The sequence below is a fragment of the Peromyscus californicus genome, unplaced genomic scaffold (genome assembly GCF_007827085.1).
Source record: "Peromyscus californicus insignis strain IS unplaced genomic scaffold, ASM782708v3 Scaffold_17__1_contigs__length_78620276, whole genome shotgun sequence".
NCBI lineage: Eukaryota > Metazoa > Chordata > Mammalia > Rodentia > Cricetidae > Peromyscus > Peromyscus californicus.
In genome coordinates, this window is record NW_026294469.1 from 29,078,938 (window position 1) to 29,102,284 (window position 23,347).

At 47.9% G+C, this 23,347-nt stretch overlaps 1 protein-coding gene across 7 annotated transcripts in view; it reads left to right on the plus strand.

Moving 5' to 3' along the window:
- Arhgap26 (Rho GTPase activating protein 26) overlaps nucleotides 1-12,336 on the plus strand; it is a 729,500-nt gene extending 717,164 nt beyond the window's left edge. For all 7 annotated transcript variants that reach the window (XM_052742060.1, XM_052742061.1, XM_052742062.1 and 4 more), the window contains one exon: nucleotides 6,675-12,336. In XM_052742060.1, coding sequence (XP_052598020.1) covers nucleotides 6,675-6,763 — 89 coding nt within the window. In that variant the 3' untranslated portion in view covers nucleotides 6,764-12,336. The remainder of the gene's footprint in view (nucleotides 1-6,674) is intronic.
- Nucleotides 12,337-23,347: the final 11,011 nt, after the last annotated feature.

A 23,347-nucleotide genomic window follows, 5' to 3' on the forward strand; every position in this document is an offset into this window, starting at 1 on the left:
CACTATCGATGCTGGGCCCTCACTGGGTCTCCTCTTGGATATCCTGTTGTTGCCCTGTGTCATGGAGATCCTGCAGCTTTGGATCTACAGGCTGGGCCCCTTCACGTGCTCCAGCAGATCACAGATGGGGTGGATGTTGGGGTGGGCCAACTCAGAACCCTGGTTCTGGGCCTGGGTAGTTGCAGGGTTGATGAGCCCACCAGCTCTCCCTTGTTCTCACCACCAGAGTGAGCTCTCCAGCATTGCTCTGGCTAGCTCACCCCTTGCAGCAATGGGCAAGGGGCGGGGCCAGTTCTCCTGCTTTTACACCCTCGGGGTCGGTTCTCCCACACCCGGGCTATCTATCGGGGCCAGCTCTACTGTGTTGCCCAGGCAAGGTGCAGTGGCCACTCTCCCGAGTGCTGCAGCTGGTGAGAGACACGGACAGCTCTCCCACTCATATAACCTCAGGGCCAGCTCTCCTACCTGCCGCAGGTGGTGAGGGGCAGGAGGTGGGGAGGGCATCTCTCCCCCACCCACACCACCACATGGCAGATGAGGGGCGGGGCCAGATCTCCCAAGCTCATTCTTAGGCCGGTTTACCCGCACCCTGTCAGTAGGGTCAGCTCTGCCTCTGCTGCCCAGGTGAGGTGCCAGGCGCACTTTCCCAAGTGCCGCAGCTGGTAAGGGGGAGGGTCAGCTCCCTCACCCACCACAGGTGGTAGGGGCAGAGCCAGGAGGACATCTCTCTCCCTCACCCTCACCATCACATGGCAGATGAGGGGGGTGTGGACAGCTATACCACTCTCGCATCCTCAGGGCCAGCTCACCCATGTGTCCGCCAACAGGTCAGCTCTACTGTGCTGCCCAGGTGAGGAGCAGGGCTGCATGCCCAAGTGCTGCAGCTGATAAAGGGGAGGGTCAGCTCCCTGGATAGCAGGAGGTGGTAGAGGCAGGGGGTAGGACATCTTTCCCTCGCCCCCACTACTCCACCACAGACAAGGGAGGTGGTAGCAATCTCGTCCTCCTCACACCTGCAGGGCTGGCTCACCTGTGCCCCTGGAGAACATTTCCCCAGTCAGTTCCTTCCACCTTTCTGTGACACAGGCTCTCTCTCGTTTCTTCTGTGGGCTGCAGACTCCAGTCTAGCTTCCAGCCAGTTCTCCCTCTGGCTCCCAGCTTTCCACAGGAGTTCTGGGATGCCAGAAGCACACTACCGCGTTGGCTTTTCACTTAGCTTCTGGGGATCAAACCCTGGTCATCAGGCTTACACAGCAAATGTTCTGTCCTTTGAGCTGTATCCCTGGCCCCTGAGAGAAATGCTAGCCCACATTCTAGGCTGTTTTGCCTGGTAATATTTCACCAGGTTCTATCCTAGAGGAAAAATCTTCTTCTACTCTGTCAGAGAAATTAGGCAGTGTAGAAGAAAGTAATTAAGATGTTAGATGGAGAAGTGGCCTTTTCTGACTGTTCCCTCCTGTATTGACTCTGAAGAGATAAGGTAAAGCCTGTGTGGCCTGGATGCTCACTGCAGCTGTCAGGTTAAAGCTTCCTCCTGACAGTTTTTGAATATGTAAGCTATTGCTGCGTGTGTGCTGTGTTTTGTGTGTGGAATAAGGAAGAGAAGGGAAGAGTGTGTGGGGGGGTGAAAGTCTGCTCTTTTATAACCATTGATCTCTCAGCCTTGGATTCCAGGGGCTCAAACTTTGACTCTGGGGCAGCAGCTTAGTCAACTCCTAGACTCTATGTGGCAGAGGATTGATGTGCAGTACTGGGAAATATCTCCAGTGTTAGCTCTTGCCAATCTACCAGGAAACTGTCCACCCTGCTAGGAGCACCTCAGACAGTAACTGGAAAGAGAAGCAATTTGTGTTCTCGGGAACATTAGTCACCCAGAAGCAGTGTGATTTGTGATACCTAGAAAATTCACGTGGCAGTTGCAAAAATTGGGTTCTTGGGATACTCTTCAAGTTTTGAGATGAGGATCTGGAAGACAGATCTGTAGGTTAACATGGTTACCATGTGGACATGAGGCCCTGAGTCCCACCCCTAGTGTCCTTGTCAAAAGCCAGGTGCAGTCATGTCCCTGAAATCACAGTGCTGGGCAGGCAGACAGGAGGGTCCCTAGAGCTTGCTAGCATCCACTGTAGTTAAATCTGCCGGGTTCAAGGAGAGGCCCTTTCTCAAGAAATAAGGTGGAGAACAGCGGAGGAAGACACCAATACTGGCCTCTGGCTTCTACACACACAGGCATACGTGTGCACACACATTCATGCACACGTGTGTGCCTGTGAGAGCACACACACACACACATTTGAGATGAGCTAGATTCTTTCACTGTGGTATACAACGAAGCATCATTGCCAAGCCAGGCTGCCCCAGGTCCCTTGCCCGTAGACAGTATCCTCACCAGAGAGACCACGAGCTGCCCAGGAGTGGGGTGACCTGAGAGCTTTTCAGGGTAGTCTCAGCTCCCCCGCTGTTGCACTGCCACACCAGCATCCAGCCAGTTTTGCCTCGGCACCTGCATGTTCCCACCAGCTGCCAAGTACCCCTGCCAACCACTCTTGCCTCTCAACCCATCTCTGCATACAAGCTAGAGTGGTCTCCCAAGTCCCATCGTGATATTCCCCGTTTAGAGCACTTCAGTGGCCTCCTATTGCTCTGTGAGGTACCTCGGAGGCCCTCTGCATCCCAGCCCTACCTCCTGACCTCTCACCAGGTGTTTATACACCACAGCTTTGGAGGACATAACCGTAAACTGCTGGTAAGCTGCCTCTTTTTGTAGTTAATGTTTTCTTGGAGCATGGCCACTCCTGCTTTTTTGTTTGTATGTTTTCTAGGACACTCCAAGGAGTTGCCATACTCTGTGCCCGTTACAGGGTGTTTACAGACCACTGTTCTGAGACCACACCTAGCTTTTCTGTGTCTTAGGGCCGGCCTCGTATCTATGCTAAGCACTCCTGGCTGATACTGTGAGTGCCCTTAAGTTGTAACTTTCAGAGTTCCTCCCCTCCCCCCAAATCCCATCTCTTCTCCCCTTCCCTTCCCCTCTCCCTCCCTCCTCTCTCTCTCCCTTTTCCCTGTCACTATGTTTATTGATAAATTGTTGCTCCCCGAAGGGGACATATACAGGAACCTAGCACAATGCCTGGCCCCTGATAGGAGCTCAGAAGACATCTGTGTAATGAATAAATGCCTGCTAATCACACAGGTCTGTAACTTCCTCCAGTGGAGGCTTCTTCCCTCTGGGGGTAGCCAGCCATTAGAGATCATAGTCACACTTGCCCATTGTCCATAGTGGATTAGCAGAGAAGAAAGTGTAAGCTGAATATGCCGGGGACCTGTGGTGTACCTAAGGCTGTAGCAAAGACAGCAGTTGGGCCCATGTCAGCAGCAGCTTATAGTTTATGTTCACTGGGCTAGATAGCCACCCAGGCAGCTCCTTGCAATGCACGGTGCGTGCATAGTACATTGACTGGTAGAGTTCAGCCTGCCAATCACTAACTGAGTACTTCCCCAGTCAGCATACTGAGGCAGGCATAAGCAGAGTTCAGACTGTGGGCTGAGTGGTCAGATGTCCCAGCCCTGTCGTATGTCTCCACTGTCTACCAGCTATGCAGTCCTTGGCAGGCTGCTTAGCCTTTGGGGCCCTCAGTTTTTTGTCTGTGGATAGAAGAGCAGCAGAGCCAGCTCTGCGTTCATACTGAAGCTAAGTCAGCTGGAGTTCCTGTTGGTAGTGTTCCTGCTACATAGCGTGTGCTCAGCCTGTTCACACCATCAAGAAGCACCTTCTCCTGTTGAACCAAAGCAGGATAGAGTGTGGGGGGGGTGGGGGTGGGGGGGGTGGTCTCTGGGTTCAAATTCTGGTTTTACTCTCATGACTGTGCAAATTAATCTGTCTGAAATTCTGAGCACGGGACCCCTCCATGATACTCAGCCTCTCCACATGATGGGTTGTGTCATAATGGATGATGCAGAGGGGAGTCGCTGAAGGTTGTTGAACCACATAGTTGATAACAAACTGAAATGTATTGAAAAGTCAGGTAGGGAAGCATTTTAGCAGTGTATTACTAGGACCCATAAACACTATGTGGGATGTGTATGAATTTTCCAGAAATCAGGAGGTTGGAGGAGCAGGTAGAAGCAAGTCCACAATACTGTTTATGAAGGAGTTGCAGCTGAGCCATGTATGAGGCCAGAGAAGGGATTGCAGCAGGATAGAGTGGGGCGTCTGGGCTCCCTCCTCCACCAGCCAACCTCAACTCAGATTTTCATTCTTAGCTATTGCCTTTATTACAACAAAGGTATTTTGACACAGAAAAGTCGTAGTTTTCACTTCTACAGACCTATTAAAATGCAGGTGCCTAGGGCCCAGGGATCTGTAGGTTCTGTAAGCATACAGTAGGGCTGGTGCATTGTCTAGCAGGAGGCTCTAAGGAACCCTGGATCAAGGACTCCAGTGAGTCAGCAGACTCTAAAGGGCTGCTTCATCCCCTGAAATAATTCCATGTGACACATCTCTAGGTCTTCCTGGTTCCCTCTGATCCTTCCCGTAGTCTGCAAATTCCACCCAGGTTTGTAGATAGGCTCCTCGGTACTTGTGCCATTTGAACAACTGTGGGAAGGAAGCAGACCCATCCATCCGCCAAGCAGCTCTGCTGTAGAGTAGCAGAGCTCTTTTGGTTGTCTTTATTTTAGTCAGATGGTTTTTTCTTTTTAACTTGTTTAATTGGTCTAATTTTGCTTCTGAACATCTAAGGTTTCCTGAAGCTTTGGTGGGCGCAGATACTAAGCCCTCGCCCAGACCGGCTGGTGGAAGGGCCCTGGGGTCCTCCTGTCTCCACCTCCCCGTGCTGGGATAGTGGAGCACACTCCCACAGCTGGCCTTTCACGTGTTTTCTGACGAGCTGAACTCAGTCCTCACTCTTACGCACCAAGGGCTTTCTCTAATTTGCTGTCATCTCCCCAGCCCCTTGGCCGTGTTTTACTGGAGGGAGTTCCTCACAAACCTGCACTGGGAGTTAATGACGCACTTGCAGTGTCTCCTTGAGCACCAGAAACCACAGAAAAGGTTTTGCCACCATTGTAGAGGTGTAGAACTGGAAATGGTCTTGACAGCCTCAGCTGGTGGCCAGGCAGAGGACAAGCCTATTTGGTATTCCTTATAGGCTGCCTAGAAAGACCTGTAGTAGCTGGAGAGGCCAGGCCACCCCTAAGAGCTGCAGACTCTTCCCTGTGTGGTTGCTGTGGGTCTGAGCAATGTAATGATAATCTGTTTAGGCTTCATTCTTCAGGCCTCGTGGTAGGAGGTTATGCAAAGTTTTGGAGGCCAGCTAATAGGTGTCTGACCATGTCCTCATCTAAGGAATGCCTCTACACACACACATTAGTCCTTCTAGAAGTCTCCGAGCCTGTGATTTTGTTTCCTCCCCGCTGGCCTCCATCAGTTTCTGTTCTTCTTTCCCTACAAACCGAAACTAGAATTATACAGTAGTGGTGGGGCGGAAGTGCGTTTCTAAAACAAGCTCAGGAAGTCACTTAATTAGCCCAGGAAAGGCACAGGGGGGAATCCATTCTCTCCAAACAATCTTGGATAATTGGGGTTTCCTAATCCGTATAGAGTGAGTACCCTGTCCCACCCCAGAGTGACCTGTGCTTGTACAGCTGGTTCACAAGTAGGAAGACCCCCACTTCCCCATACACACTCATCACTGAGGCTCACAATCCCCTCTTCCCTCCCACTAGGCTGCACCTCACAGACTCAGACAGATTTCTCCATGTCTTCGTTATTGGTGGTTTCCAGAGAGAGGGATCGTGACATAACAGAACAGGGTCTATATTCTGTGGATGTTGAAAAAAAAATCAAAAGTTGCAGTAAAGGAAGCAGACAGCTTTCTGGCTTGTTTATAGGCAAACGAAAAGTTCGAGAGTGTAGAAAAGAAAAGTAAGGAAGGGCGTGGGTGGAGCAGAAGGGAAGCATTCAGAGTCTGCAGCGTGAAGGGAGGATCTGCAAGGAAAGGAGAAGCAGTGGTGAGGATTTAAAGGTACAAAGCAGATAGGTCAAGCTGGGCTTGGTGGCTCATTCCGCTGCTCGCAGGACTCCTAATGCTGAAGCAGGAAGATGGCTATGAGTTCAAGTCTAGACTACAGATTGAGACCCTCTTTCAAAAAGATAAAAACAATAATGAACAAACACACAAAGCAGATAACGAGTAAAGACTAGTTCTTAGCAAACCTTCAGGGGCGTGCCATTTGGTACATAGCTGATAGTGAGTAGGATGGGTTGATACAAATACGCCTGTTTGGGTGCAAGGGGGGGTGAATGGGTGGGTGTGTGGGTGGGTGGAGCATCCCAACTGTTGACCTCTAACCTAAAAGATGTAAATCTGTTGCATGTAGTTTAAAACGGGAACTTCAGAAAATTCATAAAGCCCCTGAAACTGCATGTAAAAATGCGAATGTCTGAATGTTTCCCTTTTGGTTGTGGGAAGACTTCAGAACAGCCTTATCAGAAGGGTTTCGTTCCACAAAAGGTTAAGGACCTCTGTTTCCAACCAGTCCTGGGATTACATAACAAGCAACTGTAATCATTCCCCAAACTTACTTCCCACATCCTCCAATGCATAGCACACCCACCTCTTGCTCTGCCCATGACCTCATCTCCTCTCACTCTCTCTCCCCTTCCGGTACAGTTCATCCATCTCAGGAGCCTGGCTGGTTGGAGGGGACTCTGAATGGAAAGACTGGCCTCATCCCAGAGAACTACGTGGAGTTCCTCTAACCTGGAGCCCCCGGCAGAGCTGCTGAGCTTTACGTGGTCTCCATGACAACTGCTGATTCTGGCGTTGGGGGCCACTTTTCATTGCCACTGAGAAAGCAGGGAACCTGACTCTTGCTTCCTGCCAACATGAATGCCTCTGGGAACTTGTGTCACGTCTCTCCACGATCATCTCAGCTGACGACACCACAGTGATGCTGCAAGAATTGAAAGTCAATGAGCAGAGGAGGCCATTTGATTTGGATAACCTAGAGGAAGCCTTGCAAAGCTGTTTTCTCATGAGTACCCTAAACAGCGAGCCCTGATTTTGTTTCAACAGTCATCCAAACCCCCAGGTTCTGGAAGGAGGAAACAGGATGAGAATAGTCTTACAGAAAGGGCAGCATTGCTGAGTCGGACAAGGCAGGGCAAAGATGCAGGCTGCCTCGACTGCTGTTTCCAGCAGACACTCGTTCTCTCTCCTTCCTTCTCCCAGAGACACAGTGCTGCAGGCAGCTGGGCCTGTCGGCAAGCACACAGGATGAAGGGGTTGCCGCGCTGTTTATGGAAGGTCCAATCTCTCACCATCTCCTGAGCAGCTGTCGGCCTACACTCAGCAGATTTCAGTCCAGTCCTCTCATGCAAAGAAGCACATGCCCCTCACGTTCTCTGCCACTGAAGGCTTCCATCACTGCCATCACCTAGTAACCATAGCAACCCAACCTACTTTAAAACTAAGCCAAAAATAATACTCCTCTTTGTATGACAACCCCCTCTACCAGCTCTGGTGGTTTTTTTTTTTTTTTTTTTTTTTTTTTTAATGGTCTTCCAACAATCTGAAGCAGAGGATTAGACCATTAGGGTGGTCTCTCTGGGGCAGACAGGATAGCAACTGGGGACTGTTCCTTTTCTGGTAATGTCAACATCATCAGCATAGGTTTGGAGCAAACTTTAAGAACCTGTTGAGATTAAATCCCATACACAGTCAATGCTTCTGTTCTTCATGTAACGAGTTTTTGCTTCAGAGGGCAAGATGCTGCCTCTCTCTAGGCTAGCATCTAACAGGTCCCCTCCAGTTCTCCCCCTACCCCCTCTCTGCTGCCTGCCTTTGCCCTTGCCAATAACCCCCAAACAGTTCCCTAGAATGCTTTTGCTACTGAGGTCCTGTGGAGTTTAGAGATGATTCTTGGGCCATACCTATAGCCTGAATTTTAAAAGGACATTTGTATTCACTGCCACCCGAAAAAGAGGGAATCATTAACTAGGTTATCCAGGCATGAGACTAATATAGACCATTAAGAATCTGGAAGACACCAGATGTTGAGGCCTAGGGGCTAGGTTGGGTGCCTTCTAGGAGAGGGAATTCCCAATTAAAAGGCTCTGGGTTTTAACTGTTGTGCATGGGAGACCACATGGACATTTCAACGTCACATGACCTCCAAAGAACAGAATCATGGTATCTTCACAGATGAATGCCCTTATTAGAGGGACTCTGGACAGACAAACTGCCCCACTCTCCAGGAGCTCCTTGGATGGCAGTGTTGCTCCGGAGTATCTTTGGCTCTGGGGACTCCCTTAGGGTTCTATAATGAAGAAAAGAAAAACTTGAATTGTGTTGAATTACTGTATCTTTTGCTTTTTTTTTTAAAGATAAACTTGTAAATAGAATGATTTGAAATATTATATGGTAAAGTTTTATATTTGATATTCTTTAAGCTAGTCGCTCCATACAGTTAGTATTTTGATTGCTGAACAAGTGTATTTAAAGGGTGTAAGAGAGGCAGAGTAGATGAGTCATGGTCATGTCCCCTCTCTGGCCCAGTGAAAGAATGTTTCCCTGTGATTCCTGTCGGGAAGCCTGAAAAGTCCATTGTATTCAGTTTTCTTTATCTACGTGTGATTTCAGGCTTCAGAGCTCAGAAAGTGTTTTCAGGTAATGAATTTTCAAAGAACTCCCATCTAACAGTAAAGTGACACTCAGGATTTAAAATGGTGGGGCAAGGGGTGACGTGTTTGTTTGTTTTTGTTTGTTCTTCTCAGGTGTATTTCTTGGTACCCCAGGATGTCCAGACAAAAGGAGATGAGACAATTACTCCTTTTCTTCCACACACCCTAAGGTTTTTATAACTATAGCCTAGCTGGTATAGAAATGTATCTCTCAGTGCTAAGAACAGAACAAGGAAGCCAGCGCTGTGCTTCTTAGTTGTTGGTGCGCTTTTACTCCTCCTGTGGCTATGTCTGCACTTCCCTCTCACCTCCAGATTCCCTGCAGCTCCAGAGGAAGAGTCTGCCACGAGGGATGGAGACTGCACCATCACGGTTTTTAGAGCGCCTGTAATGTTAACAGGAGTTGACTGTTGTGACTCAGTATTGACTTTACCAGCTACAGGATTGTACTGTTGTCCCCCAGGAACTCAGCCAGGAGGAAGGGCGACTCTGCCCTGCAGTCAGGGAAGCAGAGCAAGGCAAACAGAGGACTCAGAACTGCCATTGATGCTGGGTGTGATGGCTCATGCCTTGTAGTCTTATCACTTTGCGAGGCAGAGGCAAGAGGATTGCTGAAGTCCTAAGCCAGCCGGGTTTGGGGGTGGGGAGAGGGATTGAAAACAGGAAGAAAGGAAATAGGTGACACAGGTTCCATACCTATTCCCTGTGAGCTTGAGAACAAGGTTGGAAATAGGGCCTGAAGGGCATGCACGCTCAAGGAGCATTGAAAGAGCCCAGCATGATACTTTTAATATGTCTGATGATTTAAATTGTCACCTGCCCCATCATAAGTGAGGTGTTCTTGTAGTCAGGGCCCAGCATGACTGCTTGGTTACATATCCCTCTCTCCCGAGCTGGCCTTGGTTTGAAGCTGCTCTCTGAGGCTGACCTCCTTCCAGTTTCCCTGAGGCCATGTGTGGCCTATGACAGATGGTCACTCTGGTTCCCTCTGTCCAGCTAGGCCTCCCTCTTCCTCATCAGCTAAAGAACTGGGGAGATGAATACGAGCCAAGTGAACTGGAAGATTAAAAATGAAATGTACCCTTTCTGCTCTCTGAACACCCCCTCAGCTCCCATGAATAAGGAAAACGGGGGTAGAATGTGGGGAGTGAGTTATCAGAATGGAAGTCCATTGACTGGACTCCCAAAGGTTTCCCTGGAGCGTTGAGCTCCTCTTGTAAGGCCCTGGGATCAGGCGGTTGGGACCTGGATTTGGGGGCGTTATGATTGGCTTCACTCCACCTCGAGATGCAGAGCTCCATAACTGAAGAGAAGATAGCTGATTTCAGATCCCTGTCCCCAAGCAAGGAAAACCGGGTCTTGCTCAAATGGATGGAATTCTCTCCCAGTTTTCAAGATCAATGTCTAAGAGTAAACTCCGTTTAGTGGGCCCCTCAGTAGTCTATAAGTCTTGGAGCCAGTTTTTAGTATTTCTAAAGCCTATATGTGAATGCTTGTGGGTGCTTTTTTACAGGGAAGCAAAGAAAAACTTAGCATAAGTACTTACAGACTGGCACTGGTTGGTAGAACTGAACCATGCTGGTTTCTTGGGAATTGCAGGCACTTGCCCACAACTCCAGACATGAGTGTGCCATACCTGGATCTCAGAGAGAAATCCTTGTCAGCTGTATCTTCTACCCGAAAATGGTAGTACCAATTATACCAAAAGCTGTTTCTCAGCCTTAGAGGTTCCGAAAGCATCCATTATTAAGGCATGGGGAAATAGAGTAAAGATGGTGAGATCATCTGTTCCATGGCAGGCTGTTGACACCTTCCATCCTCTGTCATCTGCTTCCAGAGACGAGGCTGCTCTCCTAGCTTCATAGCCATGGAGCTCCTGGGTGCACCAGCGACCACCCCGGCACCTCACATTTGCTCTATTACTCACCATCCCTAGTAGATGAGGGAACCACGCATCTGCTTAGATACCTGACTTTCAAAGGAATCTCCTGGGTGTCTGTGAAGGGAGTTATCTGCCACCTCTGGCAGACTTGACAGTGATCACTTATGCCGACAGCCCTGCCCCATAGCCCTTTAATCAGCCAGGTACCCCTCACACCCCACAGTGGTGTTTGAAAAATGTCATTTGTACTCAAATATTTCTGCAGCCATGTTGATCTAGGGGTTGTCTGTGAGCATAGCATCAAAATGCCAAGAAGAGAGCAGTGAGCCTTGCACATTCCTCCAACACACCTGAGACGAGACTCCAACAAGTAATAATTAGCTTTCTTCCTTTTGCCGCCCACGGTACTTGTCTAACTTAAGAGAGTTTCCCAAAGCAGACAGAGATTCCAGGTGTCGCTCAGAGGCAGCCCTGTGTTCATGGGGAGAAAAGCGTCGATACAGAAGCTCCAGGATTGGAAAGGGAAAGTGAGCCACATTGAGGAGCCCCAGGTCTTTAAAGAGTACTAAGATACTGCTCTTAAGTGAGCAGTATGTCTTATGAGGGGGTGAGGGGTGAAACTGGACTACCACCAGAAAAATTTCACAACTAATGATTTTTCACAAGTCTGTAGGACATTACAAAATGCCCTTCATGGCGGACTGTTTTAGAGAGCAACAACTGAGCATAGTCCTAAACCATGGAAGATGAGTCAAGAACTATTGTGTCAAAATTAGTGTAGTTGGTGGGGACCAGAGTATGGGCAATTCAATGTCTGAGTGACCTGGAGTAGCTTCAGCCAGGCTGGGACATTTTGTGTCATCCCACACCCACAGTTCCAATAGGCTTAACACCGACGAGACAAACAGCGTTCCTGGGGGTCAAGATGCCAGGACCAGCGTTGTGGCTGTGAAAACAGACATCTGGTGATTCTAAAAGCTGTGTGTGCATGTGTTCGTGTGTATGTGTCATGTGTAGCATATAACTACATGTGTAAAGATACAGCCTCACGTGTAGACATGCATGAGCTGGCACTTCCAAAGCTTTTACAGCCTTGGAGATTTGGAAGGAGGGTCTCAGAGGAATGAGAGGCTGATGATTTCCATGCAAAAGATCAAAGATATAAATGAAGTGCCATCTAAACCCCATGTTCATATTTATCACGTAGTTATCTGCAGCTGTGTTCCTTGGTGACTTATTAAAAGTCATGTTAAAAACTCAAACCATAAATTCCCAATAGCTAATGCTAGGCTAGTGTTCAAAAGCACTCTAAAAGACATTTAGTCCATATCTTGGGAAATAAACTATTTGCATGTTTAATTCATCTTTTAGGCTACCTTTGAGTATACTGTACAGTGCTATGTGATACAATATCAATAAAGTACTTATAAATGGCACTTTAATATTTTGAAAAATCATAAGTAACACACTGTTGTAAATTTCAGTATTGAATATTGACTGGTGCATAGACTCAAATTCTGTAATTAAAAAGTAACCTGCAGCTAGTATAGAACATTTTCCTGTTGTTAAAAAACAACATTTTGCCATGTTCAGGCTTTTAAAAAAAATGTGTTTCTGTGCCATTGTGCGTATCTATAAAGGAAATACAATTCCTGTAAAGCACCTCTGAAACTTGGCTTTTTTATGTTTGGTTTGTGTCTGTGGCAATCTCTATAAAAGTGAGTGGAAGTATGACTTTTGAATTAAATGATTTTTTTCCATTTGATAATGTGTTCATTTCTTGAATTTCTGATTAGTTTTGACACAACATATCTTAATTTCTTCTAATACGCACTTACATACTGATCAAAGGTCACAAGTCTAGGCCCTTAGCAGTTCTGAATGTCAACTACAGGGCTGGCTTTTTATGAGCTGGGAGTGGCTCTGTGTTCCACTTGCCAAGAGGTCAAATGCTGCTATCCTTGAGTCGGCTACTCAGGCCTCTCACACAGTTAAGCCTCACATTGTCATATTCCATATAAAACTAATAATTGTATCTCTTGGAACACATAATAAGTTTGAGCCTTCCAAACTTCAATTCTCTGAGTAGTTAACCTTTTCTAGAACTTGACACCGAACACAAGCAGACTGCCTGTGCTACTGAGTGTTCTTGTTTCTCGGGCCTCCCAGTAATGTCCTGAGTTGTGGCTTGGGATCTGGGTTTACAGTGAACGTCTAGTCCTAGTTCAAGTTCCAAGGATTCATGGATGCCTCTGAAGGAAGGGGACCTGGGGGCCTAGGGCAAAGCTTCTCACCAGTTGCTTGGCCTACACTGAGGAGGAGAGAGATGGGGATGCTCCTTTGGAGCCAGGATTTAAGGAGGAAGCTATTTGAATGTATGGGTCACATGGGAGCAGTCCACATCGTCCTCTTCTGCCAAGCTTAGCCTTGGTTGAGCTCTGGGAACAGCACAAATGTCCCACATCTGTTGTCCTCGCTGGGTTTGCAGGTCCTCTAGAACCACTGAACTCTTGAAGCCTTACACGTGTGACATGTTTGGTTCTGAGCTGAGGCTTTCTGAGTCCAAAAGCAACTTGAAGAACGGATTTATTTGGTGTAGATATCCCAACACCATAGGTCATTAAGGGAAGCCAGGTCAGGAACTCAGTCAAGCAGGTGAATAGGCAGAGACTATGGAGGAATGCTGCTTACTAGCTCACTAGCTTTCTTAGCTACTTATCCAGCTCAGGCCCAGCTGCTAGGGATGGCACCACCCACAGTGGGCTAGGTTCTCCTGCATCAGTTAGCAATTAAGGAAATGCCCCCACAGGCCAGTCCATTGAAGGCAATGCCTCCAATGAGCTTCCCTCTTCCAAAATGACTCTTTTGTGTCAAGTTGACAAGAAGCAACCAGCCCAAGCACACTGTCTGATACTGTCGCCAAGAGAGTGAAATGTGTGTCTCTGTTTCTGTCCCATCTGACCTTGTCCTTTCCAACAGGCTTCCCGGTCACTCTGACTTTCGAGTGTCTTCACAGTGTGAAAGGTCTTCATTTTTGGTTTGCCTTTAGCAGCCACCTGGAGCAGAACTCGAATGGCGTCACGTCCAGTGGCTTGCTGAGGCTGTGCTCATGTTAGTTCTGGCAGTGAGGCTGGTTGGTTGTAAGAGCGCTGTGGTTAGATATTGACTTGATTGACAGTTGAAACTAGGTGACTGTTTGTGGGTGTGAAGAAATATTTTCTCAGGCCCCAAATAAGTGCCAACTCTTGAGAATTATGCCATGTCTTTCTTCTTTCCTCAGGTCTTTCTCAGACTTCACTCAGATGCCACACGTCTCTCGCTGCTTTTAATAGCACCAAGTTACGCTGCAACTAATTGTGTGCTGAACTAGCCATTGTCAAGCTGCAATTGGCCTGCTCAGCAGCCAAGAGATGCCCTAACCAAGGCAGTAAGTAACTTCTCCGGTGGGCGAGGCTCCTAGCCTGGGAGAGCTGACCTAGGGGAAAGGATGCACATACCAAGGTACCAGAGTTCAGCCTTGGGATACTCAGCCAGCATCAGCCATTTGGGGACCAGAACCAGGATGGCTTTCCATTGAAATGATCAAAAACATATCTCACAGCAGCTGGCTGTCACACTACATAGCTATCCAGTCTATTATGTAATTGACCCGGGAGCCTGGCCACAGCCTCTGCTAGTGAGGCCCAGCTGCCTATAATATGCCTTCCTGAGCCCATCTAGCAATCCAGTGAAGATTTGAATTCATGGGGTTCTTTCTGGAGACATCAACTCATATCTTACCATGTCCTGTGCCCAACCTGAAGTCCAAATGCATGTTCTGGCACTATGGCCTGATGTCCCTTGCGCATTTATTAATTTAAATACAGGGTAAGTGACCCTTGACAAAAACGCCTCATTTGCTCATAGGCTCAGAGTGAAGGCTGTAGGGGCAAGACTTTTCTGCCCTCCACTCAGGCACACAGTACCCCCTCCCCCCAGTACCCCCCCTCCCCCCAGTAGGTGCTCTCAACTAGTGCTCACCACAGTGAACCCTCTGGATAACCCAATAACCAGGAGCCAAAAGCCCCTTTACTGTCATCTGGGTGGCTGGTGACTCATCCTAACATAGAAGCCCCTTCAACAAAACTCAGAATCACCCCAAACATTAAAAGCGCTCCTTCCTAAGGACCCATCGAGGAAATTCCACTCTGTCCCACGGGACCCGGTCTGCTCTCTGTCACTCTCGCTAAGGGAATTCTTGGAGTCTGACTGAAGTTTCCCATGGTGCAGCTGGCGTCCATTTCCGTGCTGGCTTAAGCGCCCTATTTTTATGCTTCCACCCAGTCGTTTCCTCTTGACCCACTCACATGTCAGGAGCTGCTAATGCTGGGAAAGGAGCACGCCTCTGGCCTTAGGGAACTCACACAGGCTTCACAGAGCAAGCTGGCTGGGGCTTTGCTATGAGAGATAGAAGTAAGAACCAGAGACAGCCTGGAGGAGGTGGCCTTCAAGTTGGACCTTGATACATGGAAAAGTGTCCCGGTCCTCCCAAGTGGGAAGGCATGAGGACCAAGGCATGACAGGGTGTTGCTGATGTTTTCTCCAGTCCTGCCTGGCCCACGGTCAGGACAAATCTCTCTCACCCGTCAGTCCCGCAGCTGCTCAGACCCAACCGAGTAAACGCACAGAGACTTACATTGCTTACAAACTGTATGGCCGTGGCAGGCTTCTTGCTATCTGTTCTTATATCTTAAATTAACCCATTTCTATTAATCTATACTTTGCCATGTGGCTCATGGCTTACAAGCATCTTTACATCCTGCTCCTCATCGTGGTGTCTGGCAGCATGTCCTCCATTCCGCCTTCCTATTCCCCCAATTCTCCTCTCTGCTAGTCCCGCCTATACTTCCTGCCTGGCTACTGGCCAATCAGTGTTTTATTTATCAATAAATCATAGCAACATATATTCACAACATACAGGACATCCCACAGCAACAGGGTATGGCCAGGAGTCGGGTAACCTCAGTGAAACTGGACCATGAGGAGACAGGGCTTTCCGGAGGTTGCAAATGACTCACCCTCACCTGTTCCCACCTTACCATTGGGTTTCTCTTTTACTGTCAGCTGACAATATCCTTTCTTGTTGGTCATAGTTAGCACCTTGCTAGATCCCCCCACTAAGTCCTCAAGACATATGAAGCACTGTCTAATATGAAATAGAAAGGTTCATGGAGGCCACACAAGCTAGGATGAGATGAACGGACAATTCCAGTGTAAGGCCTGTCTAGTTCTACAATTCTTGTGTCCTTTGAAAATCTTTTTAGAAATCCCTTCATACATGATCTTGTCTCAGTGTATGCACAGTAATTATGTCCCACACAGGACTGTTTCTACATTTACTGGGTTCCTCTCCTAGAGTGAAAAGCTAGTCCCTAATAGGCCTACTTCAGGTGTGGGGCCTACCTCAGGTGTGGGGCCTACCTCAGGTGTGGGGCCTACCTCAGGTGTGGGGCCTACCTCAGGTGTGGGGCCTGCCTCAGGTGTGGGGCCTACCTCAAGTGTGGGGCTGGCCTCAAGTGTCGGAGAGGCCTGAAGAGGACAGAGCAGTTCTAGGTTACGGAGCACATTTGCACTGCTAGGCTTCACACTGACTCTTCCCCGAATCCACTTACTTAATTCTCAAATCGGCCCCGGTGAAACAGGTACCCACTGTTATTCCATTATGCCCGTGAGGAAGTCAAATACCAGATTAGGCAACTTGTTCAAAGTCACACGGTTAATAAGTAACAAAGCAGAGCTAACCCCAGCTAACCCCAGCTAACCCCAGCACTTACACTCATAACATCCACAAAGGTCACGCTGGGGAAGGCCCAGAGGCTGCACCCCCGCCATGCCCTTCACTTCCCCGCCCTGAGAGAATCCCTGCTGTTCTTACCTGCTGACAGCCAGCACCCTTTCTACTGGTAAGAGCACCCCACTTGGGCCTCAGAGAGCCACATGCCCCTTACCCTCTGGTCCCAAAGGTTTGTGTGGCCTGGCATCAACTCGGCACCCAGTGGTGACCATGTGTTCTGGTGTGAGATGGAGTTGGATTGCTTCAGGAATGGATCCAGGGTCTACAGTCCCACAGCTTTGACCTGGAGCAAGGTACACAGAACCCAGCACCGGACAGCATGAAACCTGGGAAGAAGCAAGCGCCACGACGCAGCCTCAAGTGGCTTCTCCGTATCACTTCTTCCTGTCACGCTTGTTATCTGAAGGCCCAGGATGAGGCCCCTTCCTTTGCGTAAACTGCTTGTTGACACTGAAGAGTGCATCAGTTGGAGAAGTTGCCTCAGATAGCAAACAGATAGAAAGTGAACAAACACTGTCCTGGTTTGAGCAACCCTGGAACGGGCTCACACAAAGAAAAGCCTAACGCCTGTCTCCCTGCAGCAAGCGGAGCTTAGTTTTACAGTTCCGACATTTGGTCTCTTTTGTGAGCCAGGAGAAGCTGTGGCTACATCTCCTGAGGACAGGGAGGAATGATATCTGTCAGAGAAGGCTTTCCCAGCCCCAGCTGATTCCCCTTGTCACTGACTGATTGGCCCTGCAGGGGTGCCTCAGTGTTGAGCCAGCTGCACCCCACAGTTCTCACAGAGGATCCCCGGGGCAGCTCTAAGCAGGAACGGCAGTAAATCATGGCCAACCGTGAGGTGGAATTGGGTGCCATAGAGCTCATCTCAGAGAACTGAGCACACCCTGAGGCCGCACCCAGACCTGCTCAGCAGTCCCAGGAACATGGGTCTGAGAAACTCCAGACACCCAGTTCAGACCTTCACCTTTCCTTGGGTGGGGCAGCATAGCTGGGCCTCTAGAGGTACATGGGTGGGTATATCTCCTTAGCCTCCCTTGGAGGCCCTGCTGTGGCGCTGTGGCTGTGGTGTGCTCGCAGTATCAAGACTGCCAAATAAAAGTAAAATCGCCAGCCTTGACAGGAAGGCCCACAGGCTGGAAGTGCTTCTGGTCCACCCAGGAGCCTGCTTTACTTAACAGAGTACTGTAACACCCTCAAGGCTCTGTGTGTGTGTGTGTGTGTGTGTGGTGTGGTGTGTGTATGTGTGTATGTGTGTGTGGTGTGTGTGTGGGGTGTGTGTGTGTGTGTGTGTGTGTGTGTGTGGTGTGTGTGGTGTGTGTGGTGTGTGTTGTGTGTGTGATGTGTGTGTGTGTGTGTGTGTGGTGTGTGTGTGTGTGTGTGTGTGGTGTGTGTGGTGTGTGTTCAGCAAAACTTCAAAACTCAGTCCCACACCTGAAGGAGGGAGGAAGAGAAAAGGGAGAGAGGGGAAAGGAAAGATAAAAGGAGACAGAAGGGGGATTAAAAGGAGGAGAGAGAAGAGATTAAAACTTCAGAAGCTCCTGTGGAGGGAAGGACAAACCCTAGCTCCTTAGCACTCAGGATTCTTCCCAAACCGGCCCCAACCTTTTTTTTTTTTTGAAAGATTGCTCTCGAGCCATCAACTCTCCACCTCTCCACATGAATGGACCAATGCTTGTGTTGTTATTCGCTTAGCTTTTATGAGGTGTCTGTGGTATCCATGTCTAAGTGCTAGGTACTGTCTTCCTGCTTGTGGACCAGAGGTTGAACTAGGCTTGAGTGCCCTTCATGTCTTTCACTCCAAGGGCCTGTCAGCTGCCATTGCCTCTTTGTGCCATTAACTTTTCTTCTGATTGGAGCAGATTGTTTTCTTTTGGGAAGCCCCCTCCTGCCCTAGGGACCCTTGGTTTCATGGGTTGACATCTGTATTAGTCAGGATTCTCTAGAATAATAGACTTATAGAATGACTCTCTCTCCATACACACACACACACACACACACACACACACACACACACACACACACACGAGATTTATTATAATGACTTACAGGTTGTAGATCAGATAATCTAGCAATGGCTAGCTATAAATGGAAAGTTCAAGAACCCAGTGGTTGCTCAGTTCATGAGGCTGGATGTCTCAGCTGGTCTTTAGTAGATATGGGAATCCTGAAGAAGTAGTCTTTAATGCCAGTGAAGGAATAGACTTGCTAGCAAGGCAAGAGCAAGCAGACAGAGCAAAAGCTTCCTTCTTCCATGTCCTTATATAGGCCTCCAGCAGAAGGTGTGGTCCAGATTAAAGACCTATGTCTTCCCACCTCAAGATCTGGAATAGAATGATTCTTCCTACTTCAAATTAAGCAAAAATTCCCTCACTGGTGTGCCCCCCATTTTGGATTTTAGTTCATTCCAGGTGTAGTCAGGTTGACAATCAAGACTAGCCAACACAGCATCAACCCTGGATCTAAGGTCAGTCACCATGTGGCTGGTCAGGCCTCTGAGATCATAAGACCTACCTAGTCAAATTGACTGGTTGATTCAGGAATGGGCATGGGGCTCACAAAGCGTGAGGAGAATCAGTTGGGGGTTTAAGGTCAGTCATAATAGACTTTCTCTGTCTGACTAACTGAATCATAAGGACAATTGGCAGTCATCTTGGCACTTTGATGGGGAAGCCTAGGGGAACACTGAGCAGCCTGGGTATGGTGCTGTGAACAGCGAAGAACAGCACTCCTCATCACTGGAACAGATACTCCCCAGCTTTTCTAATACATCAGCCAATAAATTCTCATTTTCTTCAACATGCTTTGCTGTAAGGTCTTTCACTTGTGACCAGATTTCTAGGAAAAATACTGCAATAATCTCTATGGCTCCCCTGTGATGAGGACAGGACACTGGCCTTGCTGGAATGGAGTGTGGCTGAAGCATTAATCCAATTAATCATTTTCGATAAAAAAAAAATCGGGAGTCAAATATTGAGGTAAGAACCTGAAAGATCAGAGAACAGGGAGCAGCCACTTCCTACCTCTACTGTTCCTCCATCCAAAAAGGCCAAGATCCTCTCTCAGCCCCGCCTTACTACTTCCTGTCTCCTCTCTGTCTACAGTCCTCCAAACCTCTATGGTCAGCTAGTGGCTGGCTCTGCCCTCTGACTCCAAGCAAGCTTTATTTGTTAGAACACAATCAAAATATTGCACAACATATGGCTGTTTCTAACCGTGAGACCTTCAGGCACACCTGTATCTTCTTTGAGTATCAGCTTCCTCAGCTTTAAATTGGATATAAAGATGCTTACCTTCTGAGGTTACAATGAAGTAGCACTAATGTTGTGCATAAAGTTCCCTGTCCTTAGACTTCAGTATTGCAGCATGGAGTTCCCCAAAGCCTTGCAAAGAGTTGGGAATATCTAGATACTGATTATATTATTCATGACCATGACCAGGGTTAGGAGGCATCTGGGCTACATGAGTACTGCCCATTACTCCTTGGAGGACCATGCCACCATCATCTATTTCTCCACTGTAATTCCCTGGCCAATCTCAAAAGGACTAGTTGTAAACAGACATCTGTGCTGAAAGGTGTCAAAATGCCAGTGTCCTGAAACATACATGGTCTAGCCTAACACAGGACATGGACCAATCAGACTTTGGCTCCTGAGAAAGGGAAGATGCCCTTTGAAATGGGGACAGAAGATAGAGAGTTCCTGGGATGGAGCTGGGAATGATGCTTGTGTCATGTAGGGTACACATCTAAAGGACACAATGAGCCCTGTGTGCTGAGCAGGAGGCTTTGCAGAACCAATCAGAACCATGGGAAGAGAGAAAAGTCCTGACCCACTTTGCAATTCCCTAGAGGGACCAGTTGTGCATTGAGCCTAGGATCTAAAATCCCAAATGATCATTATGACCTTAAAACTAGCAAGCTCATGTATTGGGTGAATTTGAATGACTTCTGTTTCTTAACACCAGAAGAGACTTTCCTAGAACCTGGAGAAGTCTCAACTGGCAGCAGAGAGCTTTTAGTAGCTGGATGATTGGCCCAAGGTCATGTGGATTTTTCAGGCCGAACATACATGCAATGGTGTTAGATGAGCAGGGCCCATTGCCTTCTTCTCTCTCTGTGGCCTTACGATCTTACTTTTGGTGATGTCTGAAATGGCTTCCTAAGAAAGGCAAACCTGAGCATTTGAGCACTGGAAAATCTCAAGCCCACTGCCACAAGCACTGTTCTAGCACCCTGGGGAGAAGGGTGTATCTGGAGAGGAGGGACAGGAAAGGTCATTCCACAGAAGCCTAGCTGGCCATCCATCCGAACCGCAGAGTCAGCTCTGCCCATCCCTGCTCAGGCCCCAAACAAAGCCGATGAAACATAATTCTTGGAATCCACAGAGGCCTGTTCATCCAGGCTCTCTACAACTAGTTGGTAAATGTGCAGGAATCTTGGAGCTGCTTGCTGAACTGCTAGGAGTTTGGAATCAGCGTTAGTGGGATACTTCATTTTGGCATAGCCAAGACCACCAAATGCTACAGACCAGAGCTCCCCAGGAGCTGGCTGCTCAGTGCTACCAGCATACTGTTGCTGAGTCTGCCTAGGTGCTGACCAGCTAGGCGGCCCTTGAACTTGGCTTGGTCTACAGTCTAGATGTTTGTCATGTAAGAGGGGGAAGGGATGGAAGAACTGAGGGCAGTGCATAGAAATAGAAAGAAGCTGCAAATCCCTCATTTGGAGCAGTGCAGAGCTCCACAGCTGACTTGCTGTGGAGATTAAAAAACAAAAAAACCTAAAAAACACCCCTTTCCCAGTAAGACAGCATGCAGCCCTTGGAAACAACAGCTGGCTTGTGTTTATTTAAATCAGTCTTAACAGGACCTAGAATCAGGGATTTGTTCCCCCTCCCCCAAGGAAACTTCTTAGAACTCCGTGAGAGCTACAAGGAATTTCATGCAGATCTTGTACATCAGAACATGCAGCAGAGAGGGTTCCCTCTTTGTAGCAGAGAGTCAGTTGGGAACCCAGCCAGATGGGAAATGCCACAAGCTCCTTCCCAAAGGCCAGCACAACTCTCAGTGACCATTCCAGGCTTCTTTGGGAGTGGAGGAACCATTCTTTCCTTTGGTAACTGCTGTGGGCAGGAGGCAGAAGGATGAAGTGATAAAGCCAGCATGGTCCAATGTCCATGGGAGCCAGGCTTTGTCAGAGGCCCCAGCACACCCTGCCCACCATAGAAAGCATTAGAGTTCTCAGGGCCTCCTTAAAACTAAACAGCTGTGTGTGCGCAAACGTGTGTGTGTGTGTGTGTGTGTGTGTGTGTGTGTGTGTGTGTGTGTGTGTGTGTGTAGAATGCTGCCCTTGATTCTGTGTTTTCAGCAGGTATATGAGTTGCGTATTAGTGGTCCTCAGGAGTAATTCCAAGGTCATTGTGGGGGGACCATTAAAGCCAGACATGATTGATGTGTTTTTCCTTTGATTAAATATTGAGATCTTCTGATTTGTTTTACAATATTATTAGGAAGTTTCCTTGGCTCACAGATGTATGAGTGAGAAGTTTCTTTATAGTGATTTACACACACGAGTAAGAATGGAAAAATCCATATTTACCTGGATGATAAATCAGAGGGTAATGATGTGACGAAAGACCTCCCCAGAGTTTCCTCTGCATGATGACATGAATTTACTCACTGCAAGAAATTGACTTTCCAGTAACCCAATTGCCATAAAGTGGCTGAAGTACACCAGGGTTCTGGTGGGATCTACATGGCCACAGCTCTCTCACTTTGCAGCTGATTGGAGTCCAGGTGGCTTTTGGTCAAAGTGGAAACCATCACAAACACAGGCTGTCACGAAGAAAATCACTGATTCTGCTTTTACCTGTCCTGAATGGACTCACCTGAGCATCAGTAAAGCCCGGATGTTCACATACTTCATCTGCAAAAAGAAGGGCCATGTGGTCAGCTGGCCAATAATTCGAGATTTTAGTGAGCCCATCAAGTTCCCAACATAGCTTTTGTAACTGTTTAGCCTCTCTGAACCATTATTTTAAAGTCAAGAAGGTGGGACGTGAAGGCAATTCCTATGTGTAGAGACATCAGGAGGATTAGGAAAAACAATACATATGCACCTGCACATACACACACGCACACATACGCACGCGCGTGCGCGCGCGCGCGCACGCGCGCGCACAAAGAACTTCAAGCATATGACATAAAAAGTTCACAGACCACCAGTTAACTTTTTGAAAAGTTAATCTTGATGAACTTCTTTCTTTCCTTTTGTCTCCAAAGCAGGAACAATCATAATCCCAGAAGCAGAATTGTTTCAAGAATTAGGTGAAATGATGATTTAACTAGAGTACTTCACACGCATCCAGAACTATTGACCACCAAATATAGTGTAAAAAAAAAAAAGTAACTAGCTGAATAAAAAAATTCTGAGTCTTAATAATAAAGGTATGCAAGGAAGTTCTTTCTTATACAGGAGTTGAAAGCCAGCTATGTGTGTAGAAGGAATGACAGGATCTTAATATTCCCAACCATAGTACTAGTAGTGCTTGAGTGAATCCAGAATCATCAATGGGTGATTCATATCAGATATTTGCATAATCTCAAAATATCTCTTTAAAAGATACCCATCTATCCCGAAGAATAAAGTACTGTGGAATAATCGTCTTGTACACTCTAAAGATTTGTCACTTGAACTGGTTTAATAAAATACTGATTGGCCAGTAGCCAGGCAGGGAGTATAGGCTGGGTGACCAAACGAAGGATGGTGGGAAGGAGAAGGGTAGAGTCAGAAGTCGCTAGCCAGACACAGAGGGAGCAGCAGATGAACATGCCATGCTAATAAAGGTACCACCATGTGGCAGAGTGTAAATAAGGAATACAGGTTAGCTTAAAATGTAAGAGTTAACTAGTAACAAGCCTGAGTTATCAGCCAAGTATTTATAATTCA